Here is a 24,345-nt window from a genome sequence, read left to right as displayed (position 1 = left end):
ACGAGGGAACAGCTAGGAAGATACTTGTCTGTTAATTGGAATCGTTGTGTTCCAGCTCACAAAAAATAAGTATAAACCTGATGCTGACACAAGACCAACTCATCATTTGTAACTCTACTGAGCAGAAACTTGCTTACAGCCCAAAACAATAAAAGAAGGGCCAAAATCAGAACAACATCAAAGTACCCAGAAATCAATCGAGCAATCGTCAACAGACTAGTGACACGTGACCAAGATCACTCAAGATTCAACTCCAACAAAATATTTCAAGAGAGAACAACATAGATAGAAAACAGACAAGTGCTCACTCCAGCCAAAATAGTTAAGCTACCATATTACAATCACAAGTCCCGAGGCATGCACTGAACCATAAGGCTGGTCATAGTGGGGAGTAACTTAGACTAGTAACATATGACATGTTACTAGTCTAGGTTACTACCTTCATAGTGGGTAGTAACTTATATGTGGTGTCATGCATTGTATCATTTATTATGTTATAGACTCATCTTGCCTTGAGGTGTGTGATGTTATGGTACTCCCTCCGTCCCGGTATACAGGGCTTACCTTCAAAATCTATTTGTCCCAAATTAGCGCTGAATTAAGGCTTGATCAGCCATTATTAGGTGCCATTGAGAATTACTACCTCCGTTTCAAGGAATAAGGCGCCTTCGTTTTACGAGCTTTTTGTTTGACCAAGAATTACTTTAAATAGATAAAGATTGTTTGTATGAAATTAGCATCATTAAAAAGTGCGTTTCAATACGAATCCAACAACACTATATACATATAATATAATCAAAATTTTGTTGCTCAACTTTTATGGTCAAAGTTCGTCTTGAAATACGTGTGCGCCTTATTCCTTGAAACGGAGGTAGTAATGGGCCGGTTCCTCTGCTGCATGCACGATTAAGTGATTGGGCAACTCAATTCCCGAACAGACGCATGCAAATAGTGATGCCTGATGGACGCTTGCAATTGGCAGCTGGTTTGCCTCCCTATTTAATCGGCTATATTAAGGAACACATAGCGTGACTAGATTTCTTTTCAATTGGCTCAACCCACTTTTACGAAAAATTCGGTCGGCCAATCGTTGCACACCTTGGTCGCGGTGCAAACACTTAGAGGCCCAATAAACCGGGATGGAGGGAGTAACATAGCTAGTTACCACCTCACTCTCTTTCTTCATTTATTAGCATGCCATGTCATCAAAATGCCTTGAGGTGTGTGATGTTACTAGCTATGTTACTCCCACTATGAGCAGTCTAACGAAGTGTTCAAAAGAGACAGTCCTCATTTGCAGCACAATATTACATTAAGATGCTTAAAAATACTGACAGTTTTAATAAGCTGAGACAAGTAGACAACTGGACAACGTACCTCTTCAGCAGAACCAACACCTCATCGACTTTACCCACAGCTGGCAGGGGTTTGTTAGAGAAAATGCATTAGATCTAAAGTAAGATTGCAAAAACTCTTCCATATATCAGAAATATGTCCCGGTCATACATGAGAAAATGGTTTAACAGGTCACATATTGCACACTGGCCAATCTAAAGCAGGCAAAACATAAAAACCAATTATCCGATCGAGAAGCCCATTAAGGGCTAACATGGTAGATGTTACTAGTAGAGCGTGGTGAAACTAACTATGAAACAAGAATCATAAATCATACTAGTATTTCGTCAACTTCGGTACTTCACAGAGGAGAAGAACATGGATCTTGGTAGCCTACATGTGTATAATAAAGCGCTTCCACTTTATTTGATGATAAGAGAAGAGAAGACCTGGTTGCTGTGGCCACACTTCTTGAGGCAATTTGTAGCCCTGAGCGGCAGGCTGGAATAGCACCTACCAGTCTGGTCGTGTTTGTGAAACAACCACCTTTCTCACTCACTTGTTTCTAAGCGTATAAGTACAAAAGTATTTTCATTGTTTCTAAACATTAATTGGTGATGTATATGTTGTGTTGACTGTCGAACAGAAAGTAACTGTGTAAGATAATTATAGATTTTTTGTTATTTTGTATTTTTTGAAGATGGGTACTACATAGATAGTCATTTGAATTTGTTCTTTGTGAAATTTGCCTATCATTTGTCATGGTGAATTTTATTTTCCATAGAAAATTGGTGATATTTTTTACTTCGATAGATATGAAACATGTGAGGAACCTGCTATGACATATACGTAGCTCTCGAGCCCTTCGTGAATCGAGAGCGGCTTATTTCCCCCAGTAGGTAGGGGTGCAATGCAAGCATGGTCTTAATAGCCCGCTACAGTTCATTTTGATATTTCTATTTTATTTTTTACACAAAAATTCAAACTAAAAATACAAAAATAAACTGGAAGCCGAAATTTAGCATGATTCCGCTTGATACATCCATAGCAGGTTTCCCATCCCAAAAAGAAAATATTGTGCTACAAAACATATTTTAGGATACATGCATATATAAGAGAAAGTTCGCTATTTGTTATCTTCTAGCGTTTGCCGAAACATACAATCGATTGCATCTTGGCCACGTATCACTATAATTTTATGCCACATTTAGCAAAACATGGCACAATCGAACAGTATGTATCAGCAAACACCAAAATAGCAAAATTTTCCTATTTATAGAGAGAGAAGAAAAGCATCTTGCAAAAAATGAACTGGAAAGAAAGATGGTGGCAACTACTCTAATATGGTGAAATATAATCAAGTTGTAAACTAATACGGTGTACTCCGTATTACAGAGGAGATAAGTCGCACCATTATAAATTGTCGGCCTGGCCCACCCGATCGCTCTCCTCTTCATCGATTCGAGTCTCCTCCCCCAGACGGCCAGAGCCCCCACGAACCCCTCCTCCTCCTCCTCCTCCTCCCGGATTCCGCCGCCATGCCGTTCGTCCCAGGACCCTACTCCGGCGTCAGCACCCTCGCCCTCGTAAGCCCCAACGCATCCCCCTCTCCTCCCGGTTCGCTCCGCGCAGGACCTCCGTAGATCGGATCTGACCCTCTCGCCTTTTCCGCGGTGTTGCAGGTGGCTAGGGTGTCGGCTCTCGGCGTCGGCGTCGTCTACGGCTCCGTCAAGCTCGGCATCCTCAAGGTAACGGGCCCAAGGGTTTCGTTCAGGGACACGATTGAGATTGTGGGTGGCTTATTTATTTCCCATTGGTTTGGATGGTTGTTGCTCGTTTGCCTGTAACTAGATTGGCTTTCTTAGTTCGTTTTTTTTTTCTGGATATGATTAGTTAGCATGACCAAGTTAGTACACTCTGGTTGTGCTTTTGTGGTGTAATACTTAATCTGGTGTCGTTGTGGTGATTTCTTATGTTGTTATGTCTAAAGCGTGATTCAGTCTTAGTTTGTTGGCGATGCACGTCAGGACCTGTAGGTTTGTATTTAGCTAGGACATGTGGTGTTACTTGTGTTTATGCCGACTAGTTGTCTTATTATCCTGGAATCGTTCTTGTGATTCCAGGACATGTGAAGATTGAATTAAATTCTATGCTATAGTCAAGAACATATGAAGATTGAATTAAATTCTATGCTCTAGTGAAGAACATGTGAAGATTGATTGAAACCACCTGGTGTGAAACAATTTCTTCCGTACACTGCTTGAAACTAGGAATCCAAACTAGTTCTCTATATTTGATTTCTGAGATGATCTGTTATTTATGTAACGTATATGATGAGATCATACGCTGCTGAATTCTAGTTTTCAGTAAACCTTGTTGTGATGTTAGATGATAGACCCCTAGTACATTACCTAGGGCATGGAATACTTGGGTTTGTTTGTAACTAACTAGCTAACTAACCCACTTGTATGGCGATTGTCTCTGTGAAACACTTTCATTACTTTGTAAAGTTCTTGAATTCGATATCCTTCTGTAATCTTTCATGATGGAATGGTCGGGGTTATAGTAAAACATCGTGCTTCTGATCTATTTGAGCATCCAATTACTTTTCATGGTCTGCTTGTTTATACTCTATCGTAACATGTATGACTGATTACACCTTATTGGTATTTAAATTGAGTTACCTCCTTTGTAGTTTCTTTTGTGATCCATCCAATTTCTTACTGTCGCTTCGCATTTGCTTGCTCTCCAGGCGACCAAACCCCACAAGGAGGAGGCAGCTGCTCACCACTGAGGGCAGGGATGCGCGCTGGTAGCTCCAGTGGACGGACTCCGTAGTTTTTTTTTTTGCAATGTACCTGCTCCTACATATGCGCATGCAGTTTCTGATTTGTGGACCTCTTGTCTCAAAACCCAAACCAGTTTGAGGTTAAATCTTCGTAGTTTCACTTTGTGGAAATAATATCCGTGGCTGAAAGACTTGGAATCGAGAAGAGAAATTTTAATCGCTTTGTTTGCTGAGGTGCTGGAATCCTGCTGTTGTGGTAGTAGATGGTTTTTTCTGTGGGTTAACTTTTGTCTGCGATTTATCCAAACCTAAACGTCTGGTCTAGTCTTGAAAAGCATATTCTAGATTGACTTATATTGACTGTTCTTGGTCACAAACAAGAGAGCTCTGTAGACTAAGTTTAATAGTGTGCCAGTATTCTTGCAATGTGTTTCTACAAAACCGGTTCTCCTGCTAGGTGTGATTTGGTTTGTCATTGGATTCCACCACCTGCATGCAAGGTATGTGTGAATTTGGTGCAACCTATTTCCCTGCTAAGCACCTGATTGGTTTGGGATTACTGATTTGTGATCGGAACTGCGTCTTCAAGCTTTGCTTCTGAAGTTATTGAGTACAAGGTCGTTCTGTGGTTGGTGCCATGGTGTGTGACATCAAAGCGTCAGCGATTGGGTCTAGCTCATGTTCTTTTAAAAACTTTGGTCGGTGAATGTTGCAGCGCACGTTTTTAGCTCGTAGCTGTGAGCATCTAGCCTGGCATTCTTTTTCTGTAATTTCAGAGTGTATCCGGGAAGTTGTTCAAGATCTCAATTACGATTATGAAGAACATGGGGGGACAGGGGCTGTCCCAAACCTTTGGGGTAGATCATGTCACTTGCGTGTACTGCATTTACAAGCGCAAACGTAATGTGGAGAACAGGGTGCAGAGCAGCCTGTGCCATCGCGCTCGAAGGCCAAGGTGAACTAAGAAGCTGGAGGAGAAAGGCCCGTAACACTATATCAAAAGCACGGGTCACGTCCAACCTAAGAAGCAGCACATGTGCAGGCACTTTGCCATTGCCATCATTTGAACAATCATAAAATTGCGGTACCTTGATGAAGGCTCATGAACTCGCAAGCATTGCTGGGAACCACTTGAGCGAGCCGTATGGACAAGACTTTGGCAGCCGTTTGGAGATGCTATGGATGAAACTAATCAGCTTGAAATTGCGCACCTCCAACGCGTCGGCCTTCTTTGGCAACAATGTTGAAAGCACCCTGTTGAGCGTGTTAAACCAGATGAACTGCTGCTGTGAAGGCACTGAAAGAGTGCCATGACAGTCTGACCTGGTAGGGATCAGAATTAACAGGATACAAGGATAATTTGGAGAACCTAATAGAACCTTGGGATAAAGCCAGCAACGACTCTGGTTAAGAGACAAGTGCCTTCCTATGTCCTAGCACTTGAATCTGGAATGTCCATGCAGCAGAAGCCATACATCAAATATGTGTTCATCATTATCATTAGACAGAAAAAAAATCATTGCAGCCAGAAGGGAAAAGAAATCGACTTGGCATTTCTGAATGGTGTCGCAGTCATGGCTGAACATCTAGCATCCAAATGGGACAAAATAGAAAAAAAAAGAGCAAACTAAGAAAACAATCAACTACTAGATGTTCCACCATATCAATTTGCATTTCTTCAGGATGCCATCAAGATAAAGTCAACCACAGATTGTTCCGTGAAGCTAGCAGGAACTGTACAGTGAATTTTGTTTTCCTAACTTCTTCCCTCAAAAAAAATAAGGATCATCAAAGAACCCTTAAATCATTCAAGCAACTGGCTAACAGGGATCCAGCAATATCAGGCACCACACAGGACACATGACCAAGATCACTAAAGATTCACCTCCAGCCAAATATTTCAAAAGAGAACAGCATAAATAGAAATTAGACAAGTGCTCACTCCAGCCAAAAGAGTTAAGCTACCATATTATAATCATGTCCTCAGCATGCATTGAACCATAACCAAGTGTTCAAAAGAGACACTGCTCAACTTCCAGCAGAATACTACACTAAGATACTTAAAAACTCGGACAGTTGTGATAAGCTGAGACAAGTAGACAACTGATTCATCTGCCTACAAAATCCTGACAGTTTTGATAAGCTGAGACAAGTAGATAACTGATTCAACTGATGCGCGGATCTTGATCTTCAGCAGTACCTGCACTTCTTCTTTGCCCGCAGCTGACAAGAATAGGTTAGAGAAAATTCATTAGATGAAAAGCATGGACAAAAGATTCAATGCAGAAACAAAATTTCTTCTATCGCCCCAAATATCAGAAATATATGAGAAGATGGTTTAACAGAGCCATGTAGCACACAAGCCAATCGTAAGCAGGAATAATACAAATTCAATTGTCGAATCGAGAAGCCCTTTAAGGACTAAAATGCTGGGTGTTACTAGAGTGCAGCGAAACCAACTATGAGACCAGCATGAAAATAATATTGTATTAACGTCACGAAGGAGAAGAACATGAATGTTAGCCTACATGTGAATAGTTAAACACTTGTGATTTTACAATTTATTTGATGATAAGAAAACGAGGCTCACCTGGTTGCTGTTGCCACACTTCTTCTTGCGGCAGTTGGTGGCCCTGGGTGGCAGGCGTGAATAGCACCTATGGTATAAAAAGGTGAAAAAGGTTAGCTACATCAGAATCATGAATTACACTGAACAACTTATTGTGTAAGCAAAGAGAAGAGCGAAGAGCATGCATGATCAATTACATACTTCGGCTATCAAGTAGCAGTACTGTATATATATTTACATCAGTTCACAGAAGAATCAGCACATTTCTTGCAAGCAAGAGTGTTCTTCACATTAGGAGTTCAGAGAGCAAGTGTGGTTTTATCAGGTACGGTGACTTCACAAAAGAAAGGCATAATTAACTCATATTTTCACAAGCCAATTTCCAGAAAAGGCACACGCCTAGCATGAGAAGAAGGCGACATACTGGAACACGAGCAAATGGGCAATAAGCAGTGCAAAGAGGTAAAAATAAATCTTTGGTGCCATCTACTTGTGAGAAATGACTGCTGAACCAAATCAATCAAGGTAGATGGCAGCAAAGATTTATTATTTCCGATCAACCATCGTCAGTATGCAAGGGCATATCATATCATCATCATAATACTACGAGTCACATAACTAAGTAATGCCTCCCAGATACTAAAATTACTTGGCTACTGACTTTACCATAGACATATTCAGATATAAAGCACAAATGCCCACATGAGTTGCACACCCTTATACAAGCACATCCCACAAAGCAGCATTTTTCATCGAATGAGACAGTTTCAGACTACAATTACTTGGTCACTGACTCTACCATAAACATATATTCAGATATAAAGCACAAGGACCAAACAAGTTGCACACATGGAAATTATACCAGTGCAACGTGCATAATCACATCAAACAAAGCAGCATTTTTTTTATTGAATGAGACAGTTTGACTATGCACATCAGTATCAGGTATATAAACAAAAGCTAGCGAATTTGAGAATAGTGCAGGGGTATATGCATTACTTGCGGCAGATCAGATTTGTATTGTATAACCACATCCCACAAAAAAAACGGCATCTTTTTTATCGAATGAGACAGTAAAACATCGTTCTTTATTGAGTGAGACAGTTCAGACTATGCACATCAGTATCAAGGTATATGAACAACAAAAGGCAGCTACTTTGAGAAGGATGCATTACCAATTCAACGTGCATAATCACATCAAACAAAGCAGCATTTATTTTATCAAATGAGGCAGTTTAGACTACGCACATCAGGATCAGGCATATGAACAACAAAAGCCAGCTAATTTGAGAAGGGTGCAGGGGTTGATTCATTATTACTTGCGGCAGACCAGCTTGGCCTGGTTGTACTTTTGGGCGAGGGCCTTGAGGTTGGGCTCGATCATGCAGTGCCCCCCGCGGAGACGAAGCACGAGGTGGAGCGTGGACTCCTTCTGGATGCTGTAGTCGGCCAGGGTGCGGCCGTCATCGAGCTGCTTCCCCGCAAAGATGAGGCGCTGCTGGTCCGGCGGGATGCCTGCGATCAATTGAAACAGAGCACACCGCAAAGCAGATCAAAAACAAAGCGAAGATGGTGGATTCGATCGATCTTGCTGCACGAGGGACGGCAAGGCATGGATCAGGAATGGGAGGCGGCGCGACGAGAGTACCTTCCTTGTCCTGGATCTTGGCCTTGACGTTGTCGATGGTGTCGCTGCTCTCGACCTCGAGGGTGATGGTCTTCCCCGTCAGCGTCTTCACGAAGATCTGCATCTCGTCGTCCGTCCGGTCCTCCGCTCCCCTGGTTCCTCGCCTTCCCGAGCTCTCTTCTCAGGAAGTGTGTAGTGGAGGGAGGAGATGGTGATGGGTAGTCTGAAGGAGGCGGCGGGGAGGGTTTGGTGTTTATATAGCCGGCGGCCGCGCCCACCCCGCCTGGTAGGCGCCGAACCCTACCTGCCGGAGTTTGAGTCCGGAGCTCTAATGGTGGCGCGGGAATCACGAATTCGCTCCGCCTGTGAGAGCTTTACTAGCGTTAATTGCGCCATTGTACCGGGACGGTAATCACTTGCCGCCGTCAATAAACGGCGATAGTTTTCTCCGGCCCGGCCCAGCACAGCCCATGTAGCGAGAAGTGGAGAAGGTTCTAGAAATGGAACAATCGGACGGCTATGATGGGTCTGCTTGTAGATCGGACGGTATTGTGCGGATGAAGCAAATGCCGGCAATTTTTCTGTCGTTTCCGCGCCGTTCGAGCATCTGCCCAAATCAAACATTGTTATTTCTCTTTCTAAAAAAAAGACTTGCCGCATAGATTAGTGTTCTTTCCATAAAAACATTCTTAAGCATCAAATCAAAATTCAGCTTGCAACACGCAGAAGAAAACACTATTGTAGCTTATTACAATCAGGAAAGAGGAGCACCAGCTTATTACTCCTAGCTGGACATTACGCAAAGTAAAACTTAGTTCCGTACGTGCATTGCTATAATAACCTCGAATGGGCTAGTAAAACTTAGTCAGGGTACATTACTTGTACACACTACAAAGTTAAAATTACTTTATCTAATATTATCCAAAATATAAGTCTTTTTAGAAGCTTTCTAAAAAAGATATTTCGGAACCAGTGTACTCCCTCTCTCACAGTTTATTAGGCGCGCATGTATCCCTAGGTTATAAATTTGATCAAGTTAGCATTAATTATATGTTATAAAAATTGTATCATTAGAAAGTTCAAATGTTCTATTTTCTAATGATATAATTTTTACATTATATAATTTAAATTATATAGGTCAAATTGTCGACCTAGAGATACATGGAAGATTAGTAAACTGAGATGGAGGGAGTACTAGTTCTGACTTCTAAATACATGTCAGAATTTAGGATCACTCATGCAAGCGATTAATTCATGAGTTACTTAAGCCCGACCTTCTTCACCATATTGCACATCTTCACAAGTTCTCGAAGACTTGCCTCGATGCAACCGGTGCCTAAGAGCACGAGGTAAAGCGAGCCCTCTTGATGGATCTTGTAGTCGTCCAAGGTATGCCCATCCTCAAACTCCTCCAACTCAAGGACGAGGCAAAATGGCATGTGTACGATCTTTCAGATCTACCTCTACAGGTATGTGCAAAAAAGGGGATTTACCTCTATAGGTACGGTCTTTCAGATCTTGCTTCGCCAGACCGACTTTGGAAATTTCTATGAAGTTTATTAAAAAGGATATGGTACTTACATTTTTTTTGTCTCAGATGGTACTTGTTCAACAATGGTGGTTCCTATAATCGTCTCCCCAACAAGGTCGACAAGAAAGTTTGGTTACAGTTAATTGAAATATTGGTGTTGATACTCCGGCCGATGTTGGTTGATTACTTTAATAGTTACGCGTGTGCATGTTGCCGTGTAATTGCGACTCAAGCTAAAATTAATGGAGAACCTTTGTTGGTACTTACAGGGTTATGGTTTGGCATCTATATTAGTATTTCAGATGAATCTCGGTGATCACATGGGTACGTGAGCACCCACTCTCCAACGTTAGATTCGCTTTGAGATTCTAGCCTCACAAACAGAATCTTTCGCCCCTTTCGCCGCATTGCCCGGCGGCTTCTTGGCCATCTTTTTGGGGGCTATCGGCGGCGCCATGGAATGGGGAGAAGGTAGCGGCGGCAGGTGGGCGACGGGAGAGGGTAGCGGCGGCGGGTGGACGGCGGGAGGGAGAAACAAATCGGCGGGATAGGAGAAATGAATCGGCGGCGGGATATGTGTTGGGAGGCCAGAAATGCGCGGCGGGATAGGCGCGATATGGCGGGAGGGGCGGGATTTGGACGATTTTTCACTGAGCCGCTGACTAGTCGGCCCCGCGTCGGTTCGCCTCGCTTTTCGTTGTGTCCGGCGTCCCCGGTGCATCCCCTGTGGGACGGGGACGGACTCGGGGCGCCGTACACCGTATCGGGCCGCGCCGGACAAAAATGGGCTTTGGGGGACGCGGGTGGAACGCATTTTTTGTCCGGCGCGCCCCAAATCCCTTTGGGGGACGCTTTGGGGGACGCGACTGGAGATGCTCTTAGGCAGTTTTTTTGACGGTTCAGAATCAGTCCGAAATTCTGGCCAACGGAGGTTTTTGTAACCGAATCTGCATAAAAATGTTGCACACAACTTGTCTTCACAAAAATATTACAAGATAACACATCGAACAACCCAAAACCACAACAATGCTACATCTACGGGCTTCACTTATGAAATCACAGCTATGGGATTAGGTGGCGAAAAGTTGAGGGCTCACGACCCTGAAATCACGGAACCTGAGAAATTGCGGTTCACCCCGTAAGAAATTATCCCGTAGGTTTAGAATTATTGCAAAACCATCTTCTAAGCGGTAAGGTTCGCTACACCTATGAAGATCCTCAACATGCACCGTAGGCATGCTACAGAAGTCAGTGATGTCCTCTTTCGCGAACCCATCTCTAGGGTAAAGATCTACACATATAACTTGTCATGCTTTCCGTCGATGTCAGTCAACGACACCTCCTTGCACGCATCCATCATCACACGTTTGCCGTCGAGACCCCGTTGCGCCATGCAGCCGAGACCCGATGTTATGGACACGATAGATGGCACGACGCACCACTTCTTCGAAAACCACCATCTGCCGTTGGTCCCACAAGCCAAGCCTAACGCGCCTCCAATGTCCAACTCGATAGGTCTAGGGTTCCCCATAGTGATTTGGGAAGTGAGGAACGTGAACGGCGTCGCCGACGCCTTCAGCAAGGTTATGATGCCCATGGGCATTGTCGTCAATGACTCCAGCCAGAGTACCAACAATCCAGCCTGCCCACCTTGATGTAGACCAGATTGTCTACCTAGGTTGCATCGACCACCGGCAACCATGACAAGGTTGATGCTTGATCTACCGCCCCATGGTCTGACAACCTACCGACAAGAAGTGATGGGTGGGCCGGGACCAGCCACATCATGCAGAGGCAGCGGCCATCACAAGGCCTCCCGTTGGCCGCTAGCACATGCCACGTTCGACCTAAACCAGCCACCGCCAACTCCTGCCACCTAACTTCGCATGCGTCGATGTTACCTGCTTGTTACGGTAAAGCACACGTCCGTTGGGAACCCCAAGAGGAAGGTGTGATGCGTACAGCAGCAAGTTTTTCCTCAGTAAGAAACCAAGGTTATCGAACCAGTAGGAGATGAAGGCCACGTGAAGGTTGTTGGTGAAGAAGTCTCTTGTGTCCCCAACACACCTAATACACTTGTCAGATGTATAGGTGCACTAGTTCGGCGAAGAGATAGTGAAATACAAGTGGTATGAATGAATATGAGCAGTAGTAACGGCGCCTAGAAAAGTGCTTGCTGGCGTGCGATTGATGGTAGTAATATTGCAGGAAGTAAAGATGCAGTAAAACAAGAAACAAGCGATGATTGCGTATTTGGAAACAAGGCCTAGGGATCATACTTTCACTAGTGGACACTCTCAACATTGATCACATAAATAAATAAGTTCTCTTCCTTTGTGCTACATATACTCTTGTTTGATAATGAAGACCATTCGTTGTGTAGGGCTACAAGAGCACCTCAATGCCGGAGTTAACAAGCTCCACAACATTCGACATTCATATTTAAGTAACCTTTAGAGCATAATAGATCTTTGCAATTTAAACCGAGTACTAACATAGCATGCACACTCGTCACCGTCACACTACGAAGGGGGAATAAATCACATCAATACTATCATAGTAATAATTAACTCCATAACCTACAAGAGATTATGATCATAGCCTACGCCAAGTACTACACGATGCACACACTCGTCACCATTACACCGTGAAGGAGGAATAGACTACTTTAATAACATCACAAGAGTAGCACATAGACTAATAGTGATACAAAACTCATATGAATCTCAATCATGTAAGGCAGCTCATGAGATCATTGTATTGAAGTACATAGGAGAGAGATTAACCACATAGCTACCGGTACAGCCCTTAGCCTCGATGGAGAACTACTCCCTCCTCATGGGAGACAGCAGCGTTGATGGAGATGGCGGTGGTGTCGATGGAGGAGCCTTCCGGGGCACTTCCCGTCGCGGCGGCGTGCCGTAACGCAGACTCCCGTCCCCCGGATCTTGGCATCGCGATGGCGGCGGCTCCGGAAGGTTTCTCGTACCGTGGCTTTTCCGTCTCGAGGTTTTAGGTCGGGGACCTTTAAATAGGCGAAGAGGCGGAGTCGGAGGGCCGACGAGGCGATGACACAATAGGGGCGCGGCCCGAGCCCCGGCCGCGCCGCCCTATCATCCGGGCCCACCGTGGCTCCCCTCCGGTGGCTCTCGGGTGTTCCGGAAGCTTCGTGGAAAAATAGGATGCTCGGGCGTTGATTTCGTCCGATTCCGAGAATATTTCCTTACTAGGATTTCGAAACCAAAAACCGCAGAAAACGACAACCGGCCCTTCGGCATCTCGTCAATAGGTTAGTTCCGGAAAACGCATAAATATGACATATAATGTGTATAAAACATGTGAGTATCATCATAAAAGTAGCATGGAACATAAGAAATTATAGATACGTTTGAGACGTATCAAGCATCCCCAAGCTTAGTTCCTACTCGCCCTCGAGTAGGTAAACGATAACAAGGATAATTTCTGAAGTGACATGCTATCATAATCTTGATCAATACTATTGTAAAGCATATGTAATGAATGCAGCGATTCAAAGCAATGGTAAAGATAATGACTAAACAATTGAATCATATAGCAAAGAATTTTCATGAATAGTACTTTCAAGACAAGCATCAATAAGACTTGCATAAGAGTTACTCATAAAGCAATAGATTCAAAGTAGAGGGTATTAAAGCAACACAAAGGAAGATATAAGTTTCAGCGGTTGCTTTCAACTTCAACATATTTATCTCATGGATAATTGTCAACACAAAGTAATATAACAAGTGCAATAAGTAAACATGTAAGAATCAATGCACGCAGTTGATACAAGTGTTTGCTTCTGGGATAGAAAGAATAGGCAAACTGACTCAACAATAGAGTAGAAGAAAGGCCCTTCGCAGAGGGAAGCATTGATTACTATATTTGTGCTAGAGCTTTTCATTTTGAAAACAAGAAACAATTTTGTCAACGGTAGTAATAAAGCATATGAGTTATGTATAAGACATCTTATAAGTTGCAAGCCTCATGCATAGTATACTAATAGTGCTCGCACCTTGTCCTAATTAGCTCGGGTTAACACGGATTATCATTGCATAGCATATGTTTCAACCAAGTGTCACAAAGGGGTACCTCTATGCCGCATGTACAAAGGTCTAAGGAGAAAGCTCGCATTGGATTTCTCGCTTTTGATTATTCTCAACTTAGACATCCATACCGGGACAACATAGACAACGAGATAATGGACTCCTCTTTAATGCATAAGCATTCAACAACAGATTAATATTCTCATAAGAGATTGAGGATTAGCTATCCACACCGAAACTTCCACCATGAATCATGGCTTTAGTTAGCGGCCCAATGTTCTTCTCTAACAGTATGCATACTCAAACCATTTGATTGTGAAAACCGCCCTTACTTCGTACAAGACGAACATGCATAGAAACTCACATGATATTCAACAAAGGTAAAAGAGTTGATGGCGTCCCCAGAAAACATGGTTACCGCTCAACAAGCAACTTACTAAGAAATAAGACACATAAGTACATATTCTTCACCACAATAGTTTTTAAGCTATTTGTCCCATGAGCTATATATTGCAAATACAAATAATAGAATTTTAAAGGTAGCACTCAAGTAATGTACTTTGGAATGGCGGAGAAATACCATGTGGTAGGTAGGTATGGTGGACACAAATGGCATAGTATTTGGCTCAAGGATTTTGGATGCACGAGAAGAATTCCTCTCAATACAAGGCTAGGCTAGCAAGGTTGTTTGAAGCAAACTCAAGTATAAAAGGTGCAACAAAAATCACATATGAACATATTGTAACTATTATAGGACTTTGCATTGTCTCCTTATTGTTCAAACACCTCAACCGTAAAAATATCTAGACTCTAGAGAACCATTATGCAAACCAAATTTTAACAAGCTCTATGTAGTTATTCATTAATGGGTACAAGGTACATGATGCAAGAACTTAAACATGATCTATATGAGCACAACAATTGCCAAGTATCAAATTATTCAAGACATTATACAAATTACCACATGCGGCATTTTCCGTTTCCAACCATATAACAATGAACGAAGCAGTTTCAACCTTCGCCATGAACACTAAAAGATAAAGCGAAGAACACAAGTGTTCATATGAACCAGCGGAGCGTGTCTCTCTCCCACACAAGCATTTATTCAGAGAATGAAAATAGCAAAACGAAAATAAAAGCACACAGACGCTCCAAGTAAAGTACATAAGATGTGACCGAATAAAAATATAGTTTCAAGAGAAATGACCTGATAAGTTGTCAATGAAGAAGGGGATGCCTTGGGCATCCACAAGCTTAGATGCTTGAGTCTTCTTAAAATATGCAGGGATGAACCACGGGGGCATCCCCAAGCTTAGACCTTTCACTCTTCTTGATCATATTATATCATCCTCCTCTCTTGATCCTTGAAAACTTTCTCCACACCAAACTCAAAACAAACTCATTACAGGGTTAGTGCATAATCAAAAATTCACATGTTCAGAGGTGACACAATCATTCTTAACACTTATGGACATTGCTCAAAGCTACTGGAAGGTAATGGAATAAATAAATCCATCCAACACAAAGAAAAGAGGCAATGCGAAATAAAAGGCAGAATCTGTCAAAACAGAACAGTCCATAAAGACGAATTTTATAGAGGCACCAAACTTGCTCAGACGAAAATGCTCAAATGGAATGAAAGTTGCGTATATATCTGGGGATCACTCACGTAAATTGGCAGATTTTTCTGAGTTACCTACAGAGAACCATACCCAAATTCGTGACAGCAAGAAATCTGTTTCTGCGCAGTAATCCAAATCTAGTATGAACCTTACTATCAAAGACTTTACTTGGCACAACAAATGCAATAAAATAAGATAAGGAGAGGTTGCTACAGTAGTAACAACTTCCAAGACTCAAATATTAAAAAAAAGTACTCCCATGAAGTGCTTTCTTTATAGCCATTAAGATGGGCTCAGCAGTTTTAATGATGCACTCCCAAGAAATAAGAGTTGAAGCAAAAGAGAGCATCAAGAAGCAAATTCAAAACAAATTTAAGCCTAACATGCTTCCTATGAAAATGAATCTTGTAAATAAACAAATTCATGAAGCATAATGCAACAAGCATAGAAAGATAAAACAAGTGCAGCTTCAAGATTTTCAGCAAAAAGAGAGGTGTTTTAGTAACATGAAAATTTCTACAACCATATTTTCCCCTTTCATAATAATATCCAGTAGCATCATGAGCAAACTCAACAATATAACTATCAAATGAAACATTCTTATCATGAGTCTCATGCATAAAATTACTACTACTCCCAACATAAGCATAGTCATTCTTATTAATTGTAGTGGGAGCAAATTCAACAAAGTAGCTATCATCAAATATAGGAGGCATATTGTAATCATAATTAAATTTATCCTCCATAGTAGGCGGCACCAGAAGACCACTATCATTATAATCATCATAAATAGGAGGCATATCATAATCAACATAAACTTTCTCCTCAATACCCGGAGGGCTAAAGAGATCATTTTCATCAAAACCGACCTCCCCAAGCTTAGAATTTTCTATATCATTATCAACAATGGTGTTCAAAGCATTCATACTAATATAACTACCAGCATGCAAATAAAATTCCATAGGTTTTTTAATTTTCGCATTAAACCATTCATGTCTTGACTCAGGAAATAGTACAAAAAGCTCACAGATGTTTTCCATTATGCCTTACTAGTGTTTAACAAGAAAAAAAAAAGATGCAATTGCAGGATCTAAAGGAAATAGCTTCGAGCACACACACAACGGCAACAGAAAAGTACTTAGTTACCTGGGACCGGAGTATGAGTGCCTTTTACCTTTCCTCCCCGGCAATGACGCCTTGAAAAGTGCTTGATGTCTACGGGTGCTTCTATTCTTGTAGACAGTGTTGGGCCTCCAAGAGCAGAGGTTTGTAGAACAAGCAGCAAGTTTCCCTTAAATGGATCACCCAAGGTTTATCGAACTCGTGGAGGAAGAGGTCAAAGATATCCCTCTCAAGCAACCCCGCGATCACAAGTACAAGAAGTCTCTTAGTGTCCCCAACACACCTAATACACTTGTCGGATGTATAGGTGCACTAGTTCCGCGAAGAGATAGTGAAATACAAGTGGTATGAATGAATATGAGCAAGTAGTAACAGCGCTTGAAAAGTGCTTGCTGGCGTGCGGTTGATGGTAGTAATATTGCAGGAAGTAAAGATGCAAAGAAAACAAGAAACAAGCGATGATTGCAGTATTTGGAAACAAGGCCTAGGGATCATACTTTCACTAGTGGACACTCTCAACATTGATCACATAAATAAATAAGTTCTCTTCCTTTGTGCTACATATACTCTTGTTTGATAATGAAGACCATTCGTTGTGTAGGGCTACAAGAGCACCTCAATGCCGGAGTTAACAAGCTCCACAACATTCGACATTCATATTTAAGTAACCTTTAGAGCATAATAGATCTTTGCAATTTAAACCGAGTACTAACATAGCATGCACACTCGTCACCATCACACTACGAAGGGGGAATAAATCACATCAATACTATCATAGTAATAATTAACTTCATAACCTACAAGAGATTATGATCATAGCCTACGCCAAGTACTACACGATGCACACACTGTCACCATTACACCGTGAAGGAGGAATAGACTACTTTAATAACATCACAAGAGTAGCACATAGACTAATAGTGATACAAAACTCATATGAATCTCAATCATGTAAGGCAGCTCATGAGATCATTGTATTGAAGTACATAGGAGAGAGATTAACCACATAGCTACCGGTACAGCCCTTAGCCTCGATGGAGAACTACTCCCTCCTCATGGGAGACAGCAGCATTGATGGAGATGTTGGAGATATGCCCAACAGGCAATAATAAAAGTGGTTATTATATATCTTTATGTTTATGATAAATGTTTATATACCATGCTATAATTGTATTAACCGAAACATTGATACATTTTTTTTGCGGGGGAAACATTGATACATGTGTGATATGTAAACAACAAAGAGTCCCTAGTATGCCTCTTAACTAGCTTGTTGATTAATAGATGATTAGTTTCATAATCATGAACATTGGATGTTATTAATAACAAGGTTATATCATTATATGAATGATGTAATGGACACACCCAATTAAGCGTAGCATAAGATCACGTCATTAAGTTATTTGCTATAAGCTTTCGATACATAGTTACCTAGTCCTTATGACCATGAGATCATGTAAATCACTTATACCGGAAAGGTACTTTGATTACATCAAATGCCACTGCGTAAATGGGTGGTTATAAAGGTGGGATTAAGTATCCGGAAAGTATGAGTTGAGGCATATGGATCAATAGTGGGATTTGTCCATCCCGATGACGGATAGATATACTCTGGGCCCTCTCGGTGGAATGTTGTCTAATATCTTGCAAGCATATGAATAAGTTCATAAGAGACCACATACCACGGTACGAGTAAAGAGTACTTGTCAGGAGACGAGGTTGAACAAGGTATAGAGTGATACCGATGATCAAACCTCGGACAAGTAAAATATCGTGTGACAAAGGGAATTGGTATCGTATGTGAATGGTTCATTCGATCACTAAAGTCATCGTTGAATATGTGGGAGCCATTATGGATCTCCCGTATCCCGCTATTGGTTATTGGTCGGAGTGAGTACTCAACCATGTCCGCATAGTTCGCGAACCGTAGGGTGACACACTTAAAGTTGGATGTTGAAATGGTAGAACTTGAATATGGAATGGAGTTCGAATATTTGTTCGGAGTCCCGGATGAGATCCCGGACATCACGAGGAGTTCCGGAATGGTCCGCGAATAAGATTCATATATAGGAAGTCATTTTATAAGATTTAAAATGATCCGGAAGGTTCTATGGAAGGTTCTAGAAGGTTCTAGAAAAGTCCGGAAGAAACCACTAAGGAAGGCACGAGTCCCGTGAGGGACTCCACCTCCCATGGCCGGCCAACCCTAAGGGGAGGAGTCCCAAGTGGACTCCCCTAAGGGGGCCGGCCACCCCCCACATGGAAGGGGGAATCCCACCCCAAGTGGGATTCCCACCTTGGGTAGGTTTCCTATCACATGGAAGGTTTTGGGTTCGGGTCTTATTCGGAGACTTGTAGTCCAACACTTGGGGCTTCCACCTATATAATGAGGGGCCAAGGGGAGGGGGCCGGCCACCCCAACACAACAAGGTGGCCGCACCACCTAGATGGCCGGCGCCCCCTGATGACCCACAAGTATCGGGGGTGTATCGTAGTACTTTCGATAAATAAGAGTGTCGAACCCAACGAGGAGCAGAAGGTGTTGACATGCAGTTTCGATGAAGGATTCACTGTAAATGCTCACGTACAAGTATTCGGGGGTTTTGATATAGCAGATGAAATAAGTACAAGTAAGTAAAGTGCGAGAGAAATAATTGCAGCGAGTGGCCCAATCCTTTTTAGCACAAAGGACAAGCCGGTTTGTTTACTTATAATGACCAAACGTTCTCGAGGACACACGGGATTTTAGTCTAGTGCTTTCGCTACATACGACCTGATTAATCTTCATTGTTCTGATAAGTGTTGTGTGGGTGAACCTATGCTAATGTACCGCCCTTCCTAGGACTAATACATACTTGTGATTATACCCCTTGCAAGCATCCGCAACTACAAGAAAGTAATTAAGATAAATCTAACCACAGACCTTAAACTGCGAGATCCCGCGATCCCTCCCGCATCGATATACCAATGGGGGTTTAGGTTTCGTCACTCCGGCAACCCCGCAATTGGCAAACGAGTACAAGATGCATTCCCCTAGGCCCATAAATGGTGAAGTGTCATGTAGTCGACGTTCACACGACACCACTAGAAGAATGACACCACAACTTAAATATCATAACATTGAATATTACTCAACCATAATTCACTACTAACATTTAGACTTCACCCATGTCCTCAAGAACTAAACGAACTACTCACGAGACATCATATGGAACATGATCAGAGGTGATATGATGATGAATAACAATCTGAACATAAACCTTGGTTCAATGGTTTCACTCAATAGCATCAATAACAAGTAGAAATCGATACCGGGAGAGTTTCCCCTATCAAACAATCAAGATCAAACCCAAATTGCTACAGCGGTGACGAGGTGCAGCGGTGGAGATGGCGGTGATGATGATGAAGATGATGGTGATGGTGATGGAGATGATGTCCAGCTCGATGGCGGTGATGATGGCGTCGATTTCCCCCTCCGGGAGGGAATTTCCCCGGCGGATTCCTGCCCGCCGGAGAGCTCTTTCTCTCTCGGGTGTTCTCCGCCCCGCGAGGCGGCCGTAACCCTTCGTGAGGATTCCTCTCGTGGCTTAGGTCTTCGGGACGAAGGGTTTCGCGAAGAAAAGGAGGCGAAAGGGGCTGTGGGGGCCCCACACCACATGGTGGCGCGGCCGAGCCATGGGCCGCGCCGCCCTATGGTGTGGGCCCACCTTGGGTCCAGCCGGCTCCCCCTTCGGCTTCCTTCGTCATCCGGAAAAATAGGATTTGTGGTGAAATTTCCTTCCACAGCTTGATCTTCCGAAATATTGCATCCTCGGCGGTGCTTTTTCCAGCAGAATCCTCGGCTCCGGTGCGCGATCTCCAAATAATCATGAAACATGCAAAATAGATGAAATAACATAAGTATTGTGTCCCAATATGAAATATATCAATGAATAACAACAAATTATGATATAAAATAGTGATGCAAATTGGACGTATCAACTCCCCCAAGCTTAGACTTCGCTTGTCCCCAAGCGAAACTGAACTCGGTAAACAGGACCACATGTTTATGGAGTGAAGAGTCGATAAACAAAATACGGACAAGAAGCATCATATTCATTCACACGAGACATTATAGTAAACAACTTCCTCATATAACTCAACTTGAAACAAGTATAAGGTAATCACAAATAAAGGTGCATAAGAAATCATAATTGGTGATGGCAAACTTTGTTCTTGGTCGAAGAACAGTTAACATATTATACTTATCTATTGAGCAGCGCTCTCATATTAAAGCTTATGGTAAACTTGCATACTCAATCATATTAATCATTGATGACTTTCAAAGCTATATTCATTCAGGTAAAACTTGTACTAAACAAGAAAGAGTAAAGACATGATGAAGCAAATCACAATATAATAGTTTGATCACAACAACTCAAATGCTTGCTTGAGATGGAGGGAAATAGGTTTACCGACTCAACATAAAGTAAAAGACAGGCCCTTCGCAGAGGGAAGCAGGGATTAAATCATGTGCTAGAGCTTTTTCAGTGTTTGAAATCATATAAAGAGAATAAAAGTAAAGTTTTGAGAGGTGTTTGTTGTTGTCAACGACTGGTAGCAGGTACTCTAACCGCCTTGCCAAACAGACCTCCAAAGAGCGGCTCCCATGAAGGACGTTATCTCTACTAGCAAGGTAGATCATCCCTCTTCTCTTTTGTTTACACATGTACTTTAGTTTATTTAAGGATGACACTCCCCCCAACCTTTGCTTACACAAGCCATGGCTAACCGAATCCTCTGGTGCCTTCCAACAATCTCATACCATGGAGGAGTGTCTATTGCAAAATTAAGTTGCTTACTGATGAATCAGGGCAAAACATGTGAAGAGAATTATTAATGAAAGTTGATTAATTGGGGCTGGGAACCCCGTTGCCGCCTCTTATTGCAAAATTATAGGATAAGTGGATGAAGCCACTAGTCCATTAGTGGAGGCTGCCTAACAAGACCGAAAGATAAAACACCACATACTTCCTCATGAGCTATAAAACATTGACACAAATAAGAAGTAATAAATTTTGAATTGTTTAAAGGTAGCACATGAAGTATTTACTTGGAGTGGCATGAAATTACCATGCATTAGGTAGGTATGGTGGACACAAATGGCATAGGTTTGGGTTCAGGTTTGGATGCACGAGAAGTATTCCCTCTCAGTACAGGTCTTTGGCTAGCAAGGTTAATTAGCAAGCATAGGAGTTGAAGGAAACAAACAAATATACATGTGATAGAAACAATCATGCATCTTACTTGTAAGCACAAACAGTTTTAACTTTAGAATACTAAGCTAAGAACCGATAAGAAAGATAATAATATCTTCTACATGTATTTCCTCTATTCTTCTTAAACTCAAAGTGTTGTTGCTATTGACCATTGCTAAGTTTGCCAAAACCAAATAGATTTACTTAATGCTCCCAAAGTGGTACCAATACTAAAATCAAGATCAATCGTATAGTAGAAATTGCAAACTAAAATAAGGTGTGCAATATGTAAATGATAAGACTTCTCATTAATATTCCATAACGATAACTCACACCAAGGGGTACATAGACAAACTAAAGGAGAGATACTTCCACACTGCAACCCATCTTATACGATAGCTTCCCTACTCATGATATGACACTACTTGATAGTAAAAAGTAAAAGGTAGTGATAATGTGATAACGCGGCACTCCCCCAAGCTTGGAACAAACCAAGGGGATGCCAATACCGATGATGGATTACTCCTTTGGCGATGGTGGTGATGAATTCCCGTCTTCGTACTTCCAAGATAGAGGTTCTCCGTCAACAAATGACATCTTGGTCTCGGGAATCCCGAAACTAGCAAGCACGGCTTATGTGTTTAAACCTCGTTTTCATACTCACAGCTCCGATTATGAACGTCATAGAGTTGAGCTTGGAGTTTGTTGGTGGTGTCGTGAAGTGAGAGGATGTCGCCCCATAGCTTTGCAGCTTTCCTTCTCGTGTTCAAGAATGAGTTCGTACACAATCTTGTGAAAGATATCCACTTCACGCTCGGCCATCTTCTTGTAATTGAAGACCTCTTGTTCTAGCTTCTCCATCCCGTCTTCCAAGCTTCCTTCTCCTTTGGGGCCCCGAACATCTTTGATCTGCAGCTTTCCCTCGACGAGCATCAACTCCTTTGGGTGCATCCTCGCCTCCTCCATGTACAAGTTGCCAACATCCTTGCAGGAGCTGTCCTTCGGAGTTCCCGACGAAGACATGATGGCTCTAGATCCGAAACAAATCCCGGCGTAAACAGACTTGAAACAAAACACGTCGAGAAAACGATATACGGACCTCCAGGGGTCCGGGGATTATATAATAAAAATTTTCGAACAAACGGAAAGTACTGTGTCGAACCGTAGTCGGAAAGGGGCGACGAGGCGGTGCCCTCATAGGGCGGCGCGGCCTGTGCCGGGCCGCGCCGGCCTATGGTGGCACGCCCTCGTGCGTCCTTTCCACTCCGTTTCGATCTCGTAATTTTTCATATTTTCCAAAAACAAAGCAAAAATATTGTTCGGAAAGTAAATTGCGAACTTTTCATTACCAAGCATCGTTACCTATTCAAAGTCGAGTTCTGGCGGACCGTCAATTTGTCCTTTGATGAAAGCCTCCGGTGTTTCCACTTGAATAATATCAACATCAACATTATAAGAATCACCCGAGATATAATGCTTGAGTCTTTGTCCATTCACCACTTGCGTAGCATTGCCTTGGAGAGAGCTAATTTTAATTGCTCCCGAACGATACACCTCCTCAACAACATATGGTCCTTCCCATTTCGAGAGTAATTTCCCCGCAAAGAGTCCGAGACGAGACCGATACAATAGGACTTTATCCCCAATATTAAACTCTCTTTTGATGATCCTTCTATCATGCCATTTTTTAACTTTTTCTTTAAAGAGTTTAGCATTTTCATAAGCTTCACTTCTCCATTCATCTAGAGAACTTAATTGTAGCAACCTCTTATTACCTAAGCAAGTTTAGGATCTTTATTTAATTATCTAACAGACCTCAATAAGCTTTGTGTTCTAGTTCTAAAGGTAAATGACAAGCTTTTCCGTAAACCATTTTATAAGGTGACATTTCCATGGGGTTTTTATAAGCAGCTCTATAAGCCCATAGTGCTTCTTTCAATTTACTAGCCCAATTCTTTCTAGATTTGTTAACTGGTCTTTCCCAAAATAGATTTAATCTCTCTATTTGATAATTCTACTTGACCACTAGTTTGAGGGTGATAAGTGGAAGCAATTCTATGATTAATACCATACCTAGCAAGAGTTTTTCTAAAACCTCCATGAATAAAATGAGAACCTCCATCAGTCATAATATATCTAGGTACTCCAAATCTAGGAAAAATAATATCTAAAAGCATTTTTAAAGAGGTCTCACCATCAGCACTTTTTGTAGGTATGGCTTCCACCCATTTAGTAACATAATCAACAGCAACAAGTATATGAGTGTTACCTTCGAAGAGGGAAAAGGTCCCATGAAGTCAAATCCCCAACAATCAAACGGTTCAATAACAAGAGTATAATTCATAGGCATTTCATTGCGTCCTGGAGATATTACCAACCCTTTGACATTCATCACAAGATAAAATAAACTTCCTTGCATCTTTGAAGAGAGTTGGCCAATAAAAACCTGA

General features: G+C 42.1%; 1 protein-coding gene and 1 pseudogene across 1 annotated transcript in view; one reads left to right on the top strand and one right to left on the bottom strand.

The window, feature by feature from the left end:
• Positions 1–2,788: 2,788 nt before the first annotated feature.
• LOC124701987 lies at positions 2,789–4,362 on the top strand (annotated as a pseudogene).
• Positions 4,363–6,020: 1,658 nt separating this feature from the next.
• Positions 6,021–24,345, bottom strand: part of LOC124701985 (polyubiquitin 3-like) — a 125,443-nt gene continuing 107,118 nt past the window's right edge. The window contains exons 10-13 of the mRNA XM_047234083.1: positions 8,341–8,444; positions 8,012–8,207; positions 6,714–6,780; positions 6,021–6,346 (exon numbers count right to left, since the gene is read on the bottom strand). Coding sequence (XP_047090039.1) covers positions 6,314–6,346; positions 6,714–6,780; positions 8,012–8,207; positions 8,341–8,444 — 400 coding nt within the window. The 3' untranslated portion in view covers positions 6,021–6,313. The remainder of the gene's footprint in view (positions 6,347–6,713; positions 6,781–8,011; positions 8,208–8,340; positions 8,445–24,345) is intronic.

The sequence above is a fragment of the Lolium rigidum genome, chromosome 3, assembly GCF_022539505.1.
Source record: "Lolium rigidum isolate FL_2022 chromosome 3, APGP_CSIRO_Lrig_0.1, whole genome shotgun sequence".
Taxonomy (NCBI): domain Eukaryota; kingdom Viridiplantae; phylum Streptophyta; class Magnoliopsida; order Poales; family Poaceae; genus Lolium; species Lolium rigidum.
The sequence above is the reverse complement of the archived record's forward strand: the minus strand, read 5'-3'. Positions and strand labels throughout refer to the sequence as shown.